At 44.1% G+C, this 14834-nt stretch overlaps 1 protein-coding gene across 3 annotated transcripts in view; it reads right to left on the reverse strand.

The window, feature by feature from the left end:
* The window catches only part of BUB1B (BUB1 mitotic checkpoint serine/threonine kinase B), a 287868-nt gene that overhangs the window by 73837 nt on the left and 199197 nt on the right, over positions 1 to 14834 (reverse strand). For all 3 annotated transcript variants that reach the window (XM_033953065.1, XM_033953063.1, XM_033953064.1), the window contains exon 13: positions 6766 to 6856. In XM_033953065.1, the coding sequence (XP_033808956.1) occupies positions 6766 to 6856 (91 nt within the window). The remainder of the gene's footprint in view (positions 1 to 6765; positions 6857 to 14834) is intronic.

Consider the following 14834-nt stretch of genomic DNA (forward strand, 5'->3'; position numbering starts at 1 on the left):
TTTTTTATTTTGCTGTAGTGCAATCACACAGGTCTCCTTCAAGGCTCAGTAACACCTCTCCATAAATTATGTGGAAAAGGTCTGGAAGTGGGGATTGCATCTATTTCATATCCTCAGTGAGACCTCTGAAAGGAACCTAGTGATCAAAACATTATTAGAGGTGCTGTAGATTTAAATAAATCGCAATATTTTAAGTGGTTGCAATTGAAGCAGGCTATTCAAGCGGGGTTCCCTGAATGGAAAAATCTTAATAATTATCATAGCCTGGAATTCTTATGTTTTCAGATGGGTTCTATGGGTCACCAGGCCGCAATGTGGTATAAATTAATATCTGGATTTGTAAATAAAAAACAAAAACATGGTCTTAGAGACATTTGGAGCATTGAGATTAAGCATCAGATTACTGCATCTCAATGGCCACGTCTTTGGTCTTGGAGGTTAAGATGTACAGTTTCAGCATTTATGAGACAAACATGGTTTTTTCTTTTGTATAGAGCTTTTTGGACCCCTGTTCGTTTACAAAAACTTGATATCTCTAAGTCTAATAAATGCTGGCACTGTCATCTTGAGGCAGGGACATTAGATCATCTTTTATTTTATTGTCCATTCATATTATTATTTTGGAAAGCAATTTGGCCTCAGATAAATAGGATGTTAGAGAATCCGGTAGCCTTGACATATGATACGATTTTATTTGGCACAGCAATGAGAGCACATAGTCAAATTTCTTCAAATAACAACAAACTTTTATTTATATTAACTGGAATAGCAGTTCAACAAATAACATACAACTGGAAAAGTTATGACAGGTTAAATTATAACTTTTGGTGGAATTCAGTATGCCATATGTATAAAATGGAAAGTACATTTGCAACACAAAAAGGTTATATAGATAAGTTTAAGAAGATTTGGGGACCATTAATAGATTTTTGCAATTAATGATACAATTTTCCCATAATAAGATATTGATAAGAGGGGGGTGGGAGGGTTTATTTTATTCATCTTATAATATAAATAATATATCAATATATCTTGTTGTATTATATGCAGTTGCCAAAGGAAGGGGAGGGGATGGGTTTATAATTGAGAAAAAGTTGGTATACTTATTAAATATTACATACTGTTTCAAGATTATAGTAAAAGATTATATAATGATATATATATATATATATATATATATATATAGTAATGTATGAAGGAATATCGAGTGTGTACGTAATGAAATTGTATAAATTTAAGTGGTACACTTGTTATATGAAAAATGAATAAAAAACTTAAAACAGAGGTGCTGTAGAGACGTTTCTTGTATGACTGGATGAGATATATTTATCTTTTTTTTTAGTTGTTTAAATTCATGCAGAAATAAATGGCTAGATTGAACCTAATGATTTCATTAAAGCATTTCCCTTTTTTAAACCTCTATACCATTTGAAAGAAGATGAATATCTAATTATTCACTTCTAGAATTGGATACTTCTTAAATTTAGTAAAAATATTCGGACACAAGTGTCAAACCTTAAAAAAGGAAGTCATATTGAGCATTGGAAAATAATAATAAAAATAGTACACATTTAGGGCTCCTTTTACAAAAGTGTGCTAGTGTTTTTAGTGCACGCACCGGATTAGCGCGTGCTATCTGAAAAACTACCACCTGCTTAAGAGGAGGCGGTAGCGGCTACATGCGTGGCAATTTAGTGCACGCTATTCCGCGCGTTAAGGCGCTAACACATCTTTGTAAAAGGAGCCCTTAATTTTCCCCACCATCAAATTTCCCCGTCTCGCCCCACCCCACCCAGCTACTTTTTCATGCCACCTGGCTGGAAAAAATTTCTGGGGAGAACACTGAAGAGTGTATCCTTCCCTGATCATTGACAGCACCCAGAGGTCAGATGTAATGGTCACCCATCGATGGTAAAAATGATGGAGATGACGTCCTATGGGGGAAGGGAGGACAGAGGCAGAACGATGGAGGTTATGCTCTGTTTGAGACAGTCAAAAATGGTGTGCAGCTTTAGGTGCAGCAAAAGGTTGAGGTTTGTGTTGCTTTTGCTGTTGTTGTTTCTTGTGGGGTTCTCGATTGTAAGGAGCCACCCTTGGAGGATAACGCCTCTGGAAGGATGGAAGAGGTCGAGAAAGTTTTGCAGGAGCTGGCTTAGGCTTTGGTCTGACAATTGAGGCAAAAGATTTTTCATGCTCAGAAAACTTCTTGGTGGCAGCCTCTATGGAACTTTCTCTTCATCCCTTCTATAAAGGAATTTTTCTATACTAGGAAAACAAACTTTTCAGTGGTAGCTTCAACCCTATGGAATGCTTTACCTTCCCATCTCCGTCATGAAAAATCTATTGATAAATTTAAGACTAATCTAAAAACGTTTTTATTTCAAGATGCATTCAATTGCTCCTGAATTTCTCTTCATAATTCCACCAACCGCTTTTATGAAGCGATCCCATCCCTAATGTTTTATCCCCCCTCTCTATCCATTTCCTTTCTACCCCCTTTTTATTCCCCCCCTTCTTATCTCTTATAATGTAACTTTACCCCACTCCTTCTCTTCAGTCATCACACTCAAATCTGTCTTGTCGATTTCTTCAATGTTCACCTCCCCTCCTTTCAATTGTCATTACTTTTAAGTACTTTTTTAACTCTATTTTAGTATTTTATTGTAAACCGGCTAGATATTCGGTGATGGTTGGTATATTAAAAATCAATAAACTTGAAACTTGGATTCATCAAAGAGGTCATTGCCCTCACAAGGAATATTAGCCAGACAGTCCTCAAGATTGGGGACCAGCCGGCGCATCGCTACTGAGAAAGCAGTGACCCTGGAAGAAAGTTCAAAGACATCATAAGATGACTGAATAAGATGTAATCTGAGTTGCGCCAAGGTAGCAGTGACCTGTTGAAACTCTAAATGTGTTGATCCAGGTTTTTTGTAAAACCTGGAAGGATATCAATCAGGAACTTAAATAAGTAATGAAGATAAAATTATAGTTGAGGACTCTGGAAGCCATCATGGAATTCTGATAAAGACGACGGACAAACTTGCCCATGGTCTTACCCTCTCTTTCAGGAGGTACTGTGGCATAGACTCTGGAAGGATGGATCCTCTTCAATGAGGATTCAACAAGGAGGGATTGGTGAGATAGTTGTGAATTCTCAAAACCCTTGCAATGTAGAGTTCCATACCTCAATTCCAATTTGCCTGGAACAGCAGATATAGCATAAGGAGTCTCCCGATTTCGTTTGAAAGTTTGAGACAGAAACCTGTTAAGAGGAAGCTTGAGTGAATCTGCAGGAGGTTGAGGCAGATGCATTTCTTCTAAATACTCCTTAGAGGAGGATTCCTGTCGAGGCACTTGCAAAGACTCGACTCCTTGCATAGAGTGTGTAGAGATTCCAGACCAGACACTTGCAAAGACTCGACTCCTTGCATAGAGTGTGTAGATTCAACTCAAGGCACAGGCAGGGACTCGACCTCGTGTGAGAATGCTGATTGCCCAGGCTGGACTGCAGGAAGCAGAGTCGAGGCAAGATTGTATTTGCTCAGTAACTGAACAAATTGCTGCTCTAACATGGTCTGTAGAAAAGCCTGCAATTGTAAATCCAAGTCTGAAACTGGAACACTTGCTGAGGCTAAAGACTCCGAGGTGGCGGTAGAAGCATGCTTCAACTTGGAGGATTGATGCTTAGATATTTTAAGGACCACCGCAGGAACCTTCTGCTTAGGTATCTGACCTGAGGGAAGTTCAGGGGAAGATAAGGCAGGTGTACTCAAGGCCAAAGACGATCCAAACGAGGAAGATCTGATGAGACTCGAGATCTGAGTTGTGGAAACAGGAGGACACCCCGTTGAAGTCTTGACTGAGTCAGAAGTCGAGGTCGACGTGTAGCTGAAGAGTCCATCCTAAATAGCTTTTCCACTTTAATTTGACAACGTTTCAGGGCTCGAGGTTGAAGAGTAGCACAGTACACGCATGACCTCGGACTATTGTTCGGCCTGAGACAATGAAGACACCAGCGGTGTGGGTCCGTGAGGGAAATCGCATGCTGGCACTGGCTACACTTCTTGAAGCACATGACTGGCTGGGACATAGAAGGGAAGATCGCCGCTGCGAGGTCGAAACCCGCCGGCTGCAGGCGTGCGACCCATCCCGCCAGTCAGTCAACAAAAATGAAACTGTTTGGTTTTTTTAAAAAGAAAAGAACATAACACAGCGATAAGAAAATAAAACTCAAACCGCGTGAAGAGAAGGCACGAAGCGAACAAAGTTCAGTGCAGAGCATCAAAAACAGACTTCTCGGCTCCGCGGAAAACTGAGAACCGAGGAGGCTCACCCTGTGCTGGGCGGGAAGGCACTCGCACATGCGTGGTGCAGCAGACTCAAAACTTCTGAGTTTCTCCAAGCAAGTCTGCTTGCGAGGCTGTCCGCATCCGGGCTCCGTGGATGACATCACCCATATGTGAGAATAGGCTACCTGCTTGTCCTGGGATAAATAATGGTCGAACAGGAAGAATAAGTAAATAAAATGACTAAGCTACACTCCAAAAAACCAGGATGAAAATAAAGACAAAAATAAATTAACAAAAACTGAATAAAAAATGTAAAATTAAACAAAATAAGACAAATGAGAAAGAGAGGCACTGCAACCTACGATCTAATCGGGCGTAATCTTGGGGGGAAAAAAGTGTTCAAGGCTTGTGCAAATGAGGACAGAGTCTGTAGAAATGGGGCAGAGCTTGCAGGGATAGGGACAAACTTTATCCTCCCTGTCATTCTATACTCAAGAGTGTGGGAATGAACAGGCATCATGCACCATACACTCCATACAGCACTTCTCTTCCCTCCTGAGATTCTGCTTTTCCAGTTTTCACTAGGATTTTTTTTCTTTTTTTTATTTATTATAATTTTCAAAATTACACAAATACACAAAGTATAAGAATGGAAATTTTAAACAAAATAAAGTTATATCAATCAACTTCAATACATTAACATTACCATCTAGCCCACATTTAGAAAGGTTACCATTTTCAACAAACAAAAGTAATCAATATTTAAAGAAATTCCAAGTAATAATCAAACAAGTACAATTCTTCAAAGAAATTTTAGCTTTCTCCATTCAATTAACTCCAAAAGAAAATCAGTAATTATCAGTTTATGTTTTATGAGATTCTTGAACTAATAAAAAAATTGCTCAAGTTGTAATGGATCCCAGAAAATATAATCTTTTTCCTGATATTTGATCAGACATTTACAAGGAAACTTTAAGTAAAAAGATGCGCCAATTGCCAAAACTTGAGGTTTTAATACCAGAAAAGCTTTCCTTTTAAATTGAGTTGCTTTGGCTACATCCGGAAACACTAGAACATTGTCTCCACAGAACTTCTTATTTTTATTCTGAAAGTATGTTTTTAAAATCAGTGTTTTGTCAGATTCATTTAGACATTTTACCAATAATGTTGCTCTAGTCAGAATAGTATCTTGAGAGTCTTCTAAAAAACCGGTAAGATCAAATTCTGTGGGGACAAGTTCTTCCACTCCTGTTTCAGTAGTAATTTTCTTTTTCTGTGGAATATAGTAACATGTCGATATTGGTAATAAATCTGCATTAGCTAAACCAAGGATTTCCTTTAAAAATTTCCTTAATAAAATTTCAGGTGTTAATAAATGAGTCCTTGGAAAATTAACTAAACGCAAGTTTTTAACTCTTAGGAAATTTTCAAACATTTCAAATTTTGAATGTATTACATGGGAATCCTTTACAGTTGAGACAATAAATGTTTGCAAAGATGTTATCTGCGATTCAGTTGTTACAAGACGTTTATCTAAAATCTTTACATTAGTATCATTATTCCCTAACTTCTGAATAACTTCCTGAGAAAATTTTAAATTCTGAGTAGCTACTGACTTCAACAATCCCTCAACTCGTACATTAATCAACCAAAGATTTTTTAAGGAAATTTCTTGAGGAGTCTCATGAGACTCATGCAGGGTAAGGGTCTCCTCTTGAAAGGAGATAACCTTAGGCAACACTCCAAAAATCAGAGCCGATGCTATTCCCTGCTGGGGCTCTTCTAGAGACTCAACAGGTGGACCCGATGGGTTGACCTCAGAAGAAGTTACCGGAGGGAGTGGAGGAGTTCTATCTAAGGGACTGAGAGATGCCCCTGATGTTGACGCAGCATTAGACATTATCGGATTAACATTAGCCGGTAACAAGTGGCGTCTATCGGACCCATTAAGACTGGAATTGAACTTTTAAGTTTTGTCTTCCTTTTTCCCATATTAAACAAAAGAAAAAAGTTAATACATTACCAACATAGTTTGATAAGGAGCAAGGAACAATATTTACCAATATATTCCAGACTCTTCAATTTTAACTCCACTTGGCTCCAAAGGGGCTCCCAAGGGGCCTCGCATGCCCCTTAGGGCATGCCCCTTTGGCCACACCCTGCGGTCGCACCGCAACGCCTCTTGAAGGAAAAGAGAAGGACCTTGATGACGCGGCCCGACATCCCCGCAGGTGCCTGTTCAGGGAGTGGCTCCACAAATTACCAGCAGGTAATACAAGTTCTGGAAACGCTGGGTCCCCAAAGGGTAGGAAACAGTCCATCGATAATTTTCCAGCAGGTAACAGGTAGCCTCCTGATTTTTTTCTTTTAACAATGATCACACTGCCCAACCTGTGGAAGCTGCTATGCTAGAACATTATTAATGCAGAGCCTTGTTTTAAAAAAGATGGAACATTCTGGTTTACAAACCTACCTATTAGGGTGATTTTCCGGCAGCAACTCATCAAATACAGTAAATGAAATAGGCATGGGACCCGAGAGCGTGGAAGCACACAGGTCCAGATCTAGAGATAAAAGTGTCATAGTAAATGCATATCATCTACATCACTTGCTAGTTCTGTGCTTCCAAGAATTACTGTAGGAATTACATCATGTACAAGATAATTTGCCTCTTACAGTTCTACCAATCCTTGAAGCTTGAGCTCAACAAGAATTCAACGGTCAATATTCAGTCAGTAACAGTCAGGTTTTTGTTTTTTAAAAAATATATGCTGATCGTCACCAGCTAAATTAAGGAGAAATTAGGTTCTTCCCTGCTAATTTTCTTTCTTTTAGTCCCTCCAGACCGGCACAGAAGCTGATGGGTAATAGCTCACCATGACCAGCAGATGGAGACTGAGACATAAACTTCTGGCTGTAATACAAGTGGGCTGTGCAGTCCCAAATACAATCAGCTACGCGAATAGCCAAGTAGAACTAACTAAGAACTGTGAACTATAACAACAGCAGCATTCCCAGGAGAATAGAAACCAACAGAGAGAAATACTGTTGGATATTGATTAGAAGGAGACGTTCAAGTATCTCATGGGCCGCATCGAGGTGGAAGAAGATATCTTCTTTTTCAAGGGTCCCACGACAACAAGGGGGCATCTGTGAAAAATCACGGGTGGGAAACTGCACGGTGACATCAGGAAATTCTTTTTCACTGAAAGGGTGGTTGATCGCTGGAATAATCTCCCACTTCAGGTCATTGAGGCCAGCAGCGTGCCTGATTTTAAGGCCAAATGGGATAGACACGTGGGACCTATTCACAGTGTTAGGTAGGGGTGGGTCATTGGGGTGGGCAGACTAGATGGGCCGCGGCCCTTATCTGCCGTCTATTTCTATGTTTCTAGAATAAGAACCTTCAGAAACATCCCCACAGCTCGCCAGCTATGCCAGACGAACCAAACACCATTGTTCTTTTAATCTCCCCCTAACAACCCAGACAAAAAGACACTGCAGAAAAAAAACATACTCGCACAAAACTCCGAATAAAAACAACAGGGCGGGGTCTGTTCCGATCTGGAGGCACAAAAAGAAAGAAAATTAGCAGGTAAGAACCTAATTTCTCCTTCTTTATCGTCCCTCAAGACTGGCACAGAAACTGATGGGACGTACCAAAGCAGTAACCATCATTGGTGGGTCCCCCGAAGGGCCGCCACAAGAACACACTCCCTGAACACTTCGTCCTGACGCACCTGAATGTCCATACGGTAGTATCTAACAAAAGAATGGAGAAAATACCAAACCGCAGCTTACAGATGTCCACCAGAGGTACAAGAGAAGACTCAGCCCAAGAACCTGCCTGACCCTGAGTGGAATGAGCTATGAGAAATTAAGGAACAGGTTTCTTTTGAAAAAGGTACGCTGAAGCAAAAGCCTTCTTGATCGATCATGCAATGGTAACCTTAGAAGCACCGTCCCCCTTATGAGGGCCCACTAAGAGGACAAAAAGACGTTCCGATTTGCAGAACTCCTGGGTCCACTGAACATAAGAATAAAAGACCCTACAGACATCCAATTTGCGCAACTACCTCTGCTCCAAAAGCCCTCCCAACTACCTAAGACCGGAAGGACTATGGACTGGTTGACAAGAAAATGCAAAACCACCTTTGACAGAAAAGAGGGAACCAGCCGCAGCATGACCTGCTCCCTAGAGAACTCCAGTAAGGGAAGCCTACACGACAAGGCCTGCAGTTCGGAAATGCGTCTTGCAGAAGAAATGGTCACAAGGAAGACCACCTAGGAAGCACTGGGACCACCGCCTTGAGGTCGAGCAATCTTTGCAGCATGTGACGAAAATCCTGCTTCTTCCAAGCTGCCTGACAAGAACAGAGGAAATGATCTGGCAAGGGTTGGGAAAACTCCAGAGCATAACCATCCCAAATTATTTCCAGGACCCAACCCTGGTAAAACTCCAACAACCGGGCTCCCACCGGCACCAGGGGAAGGGCCCACAAGGAATCATTAGGCCGGGCAGTGGAGGGGCCTACAGAAGAGTTATGACACCGCCCCCCCCCCCCCCCCCCCGGGCGGGCACCTGAAAAGGACTACATGTGCTGAAAGAAACAGCCCCTGGAAGGAAAAGAAGTCACTCCCAACCAGGGCTGAATTAACGAAAATCACACAAACACTGCCAGGCGACGCCATCCCATAAAAGTAGGCTAGAATGGTCCTCAGGAAGACAGGGCACCTTAAAAATCAGTCAAGGCCTAAACCAACTTATCTAAATCCTCGTAAAAAAAGAAAGAGCCCCGAAAGGGAAATTTACTAAGCTTAGCCTTAGATGCCACATCCGCCGACCAACCTCAGAGCCACAGGGTACAGCAAGCAGCCACTCCGAATGCCAAGAGATAAGAAGCGCCCATTTCAATCTTAGCATCTCCTGATCCACCAAGGACCAGTCATCAAATTCACAGTTAATAACATGCTCGGACCACCGGAAACCAGCCCGAACCACCAAACCGCCACAAATCACCACCAGGGCAGCAATGTCAAAACTTTGCTTAAGAAGAGACTCCAACCTACGATCCTGAGAGTACCACAAAGCTGAGCTACCTTCAACCGATACCGATGCGCAATGGCCGAGACTGCCACATCAACCAATTGAGACTTCAAGGTATCCCTATCCCCATCAGGAATGGGATACAGCCAAAAATGTGCTTCTGGCACCTTCCATTTCGCGTGCACTACATCCCGAGTATCCTGATGCACAAGAAAAGAACAGGAGGCCGAACAGATCCCCCAAAGCAGAGGGTCCACCATATGTTCGGGCTCATTCGCGTCTTCCTCAAAGCGCAAAACCAACAAAACCTGAAGAATAAGCTCCTGTAGCTCTTCCTGCTAAAAACTGCGCTCCACCGACACATCCTCGCCAGCTGGTGTCTCCACAAAACACATATCTGTGTTTCCCCCCCCCCCCCCCAAGAGAGGATCTTGGGGATCCAACAAGGGTCCGAGTTCTCATCAGGCGAAACGTATCTGCAAACAAAAAATCCTCATCTCACAAGATCCGTGGCCGCTGGGACGAAGATGGGCTGATTGGGCCGGAGCCAATGCCAAGGGGGGCCAAACAGAGGTGGACGAAGGCAAAAGCCCCCTCGAAAAACCAGAGACCCCCCGGGGAAGGAACAGGACCCCTAGCCACCTGCAAGTAAGTCTTGTACATGGCTAAAACAAAATCTGGGGCAAACACCACCACCCCTGGTGGCAAAGCAGGACTCACTGCCAAAGCAGGAGACCCAGCACAAACCAGTTCCTGTCTCTCTAAGACAGGCTGCAGACAAGATGGCGGAGCTTCCCTCAAAACCGGTGACAATCCCACTGAAAAAAACTCCCCTGAAGCCTGTAGTGGCAAAGAGGCTTGAACAGACTCAGCCTCTAAAGCAGGCAAGCCAGTAGCCACGAAAAGGGAGTCCCCAGCACTATCAGCGGTAAGGGAAACCTCATTTCCCTGACAATAGACAGCTGGCTTCCCCACTGTCTACTGCCGACTTGTGGTGCATGTGCAAAGGGGAACCGAAAACCAAAGAGAATTCCCCTTTGTGGCGGCCAGTGCTCTTTATGCATACGCCAGCCACATCAACTGCGTGCGTGCTTCAGCTTAAAAGTGTTTATTACGGAAACCAATATAGGGAAAAAGTGCCGGTTAGCAATAAAACTCAATTACACTTAATTGAAGGCTTCCCTTCAGACCAGCACTGCCTCAGGACTTTTTTTTTCAATACTTTAATTTAATTTGAACAGACCTCACTAGCTCTCTAAGCTATATACCTCGCCGGTAGTTGGTAGCAAGACTTACAGCTGAGGCACCTCTAAAGATAAGAATGTGGGGAGGTGGGGGAAATGGGGGGGAGGTACTCAACCAGTCAAGTGTGGCACCCCTGAGATCAGGCAAACCTCGAAAGGGTCCCCCAAGCTCAATCCGGCACCACAACAGGGACAAGAAGGCCAAGTTAAGCAAAATCCAACAGACCTACAGTAAACCAGGGAAAAACTGCACAGGTTTACCACCTCCACTTGCTGAAGACTGAGAGCAGACTGATTATACTTGGAATTGCATAGCCCACTTGTACTTCAGCCAGAAGTTTATGTCTCAGTCTCCACCTGCTGGTCGTAGTGAGCTATTACCCATCAGTTTCTCTGCTGGTCTAGAGCAGGGGTGCCCACACTTTTTGGGCTTGCGAGCTACTTTTAAAATGACCAAGTCAAAATGATCTACCAACAATAAAAATGCTAAACATATATATATTTATTTATATATATATATATATACATACACACCGAGTGTACTTTGTATTTATGTTCAAATATCTTTTTATTATACAGCCCCCCTCCCCCGAAGGCCTGACCCCCCCTGAAGGTCTGCACATTCCCCCTCAAAGGTTGACTCCCCCCCTGAAGGCCTGCACTACCCCTTGAAAGACTGCACTCCCCCCCCCCCGAAGGCCTACCCTCCCCACATCCATTTACCTAATTCCAGCAGGGAGCAGTCTGCAGAGAGGATCGCTGGTACTTTAGCGATCCTTGCAGGTTGCCATAGGCCTCAGGAGCTGTCTTCCCTCTGCCCCAAGCCTGTCTCTGACTTAGAGGAGGGGCAGGACCACGGCAGAGGGAAGACAGCTCCTGAGGCCTATGGCAACCTGTAAGAATTGCTAAAGTACCACCTGCCACCGGCCGTCTCCCATTCGTCCCCTTTGGAGATCCCCACAGGAATAAGGAAGTTAAATTAATAGAATACTTAGGCACAGAAAAACAAAGAAATACTTCCAAGAACTGCCCCATAAGAACTGCCTGTCACAATGCTCATTAGTGGAACTGAATAAAAGACAAGTACAATGGATTTAGAAGGGGTCCGATCCGCCCGGGTGCACGGCTTGGAGGGGTGCACAGCCGGCCAGATCCGGGTCATCCTGCCTTTCTTTTCCCCCGGTCCGCGCTCGGGGCTTGCGCCTGCCTGGTCCCGCGCCGACGCTCGAATGGTGCCGTCAACTCCCACGAGTCTCGTGATAACCAACAGCACCATTTGGGCGGCGGGTGCAAGCCCCGTGCGCAGACCGGTGGAAAGGAAGGGCAGGAGGACCTGGACAGCTGTGCATCCCTCCAAGCCGTGCACCCGGGGCGGGGGAGGACCGCCCCACCTCGGTACGCCACTGATTGGGAGGCCGATTTTGGGGTTTTTAAAATTGTATATCGGGCAGCATTAGGCCTCGCTCTTACCTCAATCATTACAGGCGCTTCTATTTCTTGTGATGCGCTGAGCTCCGTCCCCCACCGACCTTCACCCCGCCCTTCCAGCACTCTGATTAGCCAGCGTTCTTTAAGAGGTGGGCCAGTCAGGAGGGGAAAAAAAGAGAAGGGAAGAAGGGAACCTGCTGTGCGATCGACTGGGGTCGCCTGAGCGAACGACCTGTCGATCGCGATCGACGCGTTGGGCACCCCTGGTCTAGAGGGACGACAAAGAAACTGGATATTCAATGCCAGGCCATGTCCAGTCACAGCACTGAATATCCAGGGCTGACAGAACATGTTTTGCTGAACAAAGCTGAATATTGGTTGGGATACGCATAAGATAAGTCCTGTATAAGACACTTTTGCGGGTCCAGCAGAATATCGGCCAGGAACTACATAAGGGAATATAATTTCCTTCTCCCTCTCCAACCCACCCAATTCAAATTCTTCCTTCCAACAAGACCCGATTCCCCCTTCATGATTTCACCCCTATAAGGTGGTCTCCTTCTCCTCAACATGAGTGGATTCTCTTCAGACTTTCCCTCCATCCCCCAAATCTACCTTAAGATCCCCCTGTGGTCTAGTGGTCATCCAGACTGGAGCAAACCTCACTCACTCCTGCTCCTGGTGGCTCCAGATAAAAATTGCCACTATGACCACATATAGTATATAGAATATAGTATATGACTAGTATATAGAAGAGCAGCCTAGGTACTTACCAAATTCAATGTCAATGTTTTGCCTTCATAGCAATGACATCATCAGTACTACTACTAAATATTTCTATAGTGCTGAAAGGCGTACACAGCGCTGTACATCTTAACATACAATAGACAGTCTCTGCTCAGAAGAGCTTAGACAGGACATTTCAGGGTTTGGGAGGTTATAGTGGGTATAGGTATCTGACAGCAGCAGGGTTGGGGAGATTATAGTGGGTATAGGTACCTGACAGCAGTGAGGGGGGGCGTTAAGAGTTGAAAGAAGTTTCAAAAAAGTGGGCCTTTAGCTTGGATGTGAACACTGCCAGGTACAGAACGCGACATATTGATTCAAGCAACCTGTTCTAGGTATATGGCGCCACAAGAAAGAAGTGATGGAGTCTGGAGTTGGCAGTGGAAGAGAAGGACACAGATAAGAGGGGCTTGCCCAATGAGCGGAAATCAAGGGGGGGGGGAGATGAGTGAGGAGAGATATCAGGGGGCTTCAGAGTGAATGAACTTGTAGGTCAGCAAGAGGAGTTTAAACTGTATTTGGAAATGGATGGGGAGCCAATGACGCAACTTGATGAGAGGGGTAATGTGAGAACAGCAGCTCTCACGGATTATGAGTCGCACAGCAGCATTTTGAACGTGAAGAGGTGAGAGTCAGGTGCGTGGGAGGCCCGAGAGAAGTATGTTGTAGTAGTTAAGGGTTTTGATCGTGTGTTCAGAGAGAAGAGGATTTTGGTAATGTTACAGAGGAGGAAGCAACAGGATTTGGCGGTCTGTTGGATCTGAGCAGAAAAGGAGTGAGAAGAAATATTAACATCCATGGAAGTGAGCCTTGAAGATGTACGCAGGCAGATAGAAAAATTAAAAACCGACAAATCTCCGGATCCGGACAGAATCCATCCAAGGGTTCTGAAGGAATTAAAGGAGGAGATAGCGGAACTACTGCAGCAAATTTGCAATCTATCCCTGAAAACAGGCATGATCCCGGAGGACTAGAAGATAGCCAACGTTATGCCCATCTTTAAAAAGGGATCAAAAGTTGACCCGGGAAACTACAGACCAATGAGTCTGACCTCGGTTCCGGGGAAAATGGCGGAAGCACTGATAAAAGAAAACATCGATGAACATTTTGAAAGAAATAAACTTCTGATAACCAGCCAACATGGTTTCTGCAAGGGGAGATCATGCCTAACGAACTTATTGCACTTCTTCGAAGGAATTAACCATCAGATGGACAAAGGAGACCCCATCGACATCTTATATCTAGATTTCCAAAAAGCCTTTGACAAGGTGCCCCATGAACGCCTACTCCGGAAACTGAAGAACCATGGGGTGGAAGGAGACGTACATAGATGGATCAGAAACTGGTTGGCGGGTAGGAAACAGAGGGTAGGAGTGAAGGGCTACTACTCGGACTGGAGGAGGGTCACGAGTGGGGTCCCGCAGGGGTTGGTGCTCGGGCCGCTATTTAATATATTCATAAATGATCTAGAAACAGGGACGAAGTGTGAGATAATAAAATTTGCGGACGACACCAAACTATTTAGTGGAGCTTGGACTAAAGAGGACTGCGAAGAATTGCAAAGGGACTTGAACAAACTAGGGGAATGGGTGATGAGATGGCAGATGAAGTTCAACATTGAGAAATGTAAAGTATTACATGTGGGAAACAGAAACCCGAGGTACAACTATACGATGGGAGGGATGTTATTGAATGAGAGTACCCAAGAAAGGGACTTGGGGGTAATGGTGGACATGACAATGAAGCCGACGGCACAGTGCGCAGCAGCCGCTAAGAAGGCAAACAGAATGCTAGGCATAATCAAGAAGGGTATTACAACCAGAACGAAAGAAGTTATCCTGCCATTGTATTGGGCGATGGTGCGTCCGCATCTGGAGTACTACGTCCAATATTGGTCGCCGTACCTTAAGAAGGATATGGCAATACTCGAGAGGGTTCAGAGGAGAGCGACACGTCTGATAAAAGGTTTGGAAAACTTTTCATATGCTGAGAGATTGGGAAAACTGGGACTCTTTTCCCTGGAGAAGAGGAGACTTA

The sequence above is a fragment of the Geotrypetes seraphini genome, chromosome 7 (assembly GCF_902459505.1).
Source record: "Geotrypetes seraphini chromosome 7, aGeoSer1.1, whole genome shotgun sequence".
Classification (NCBI taxonomy): domain Eukaryota; kingdom Metazoa; phylum Chordata; class Amphibia; order Gymnophiona; family Dermophiidae; genus Geotrypetes; species Geotrypetes seraphini.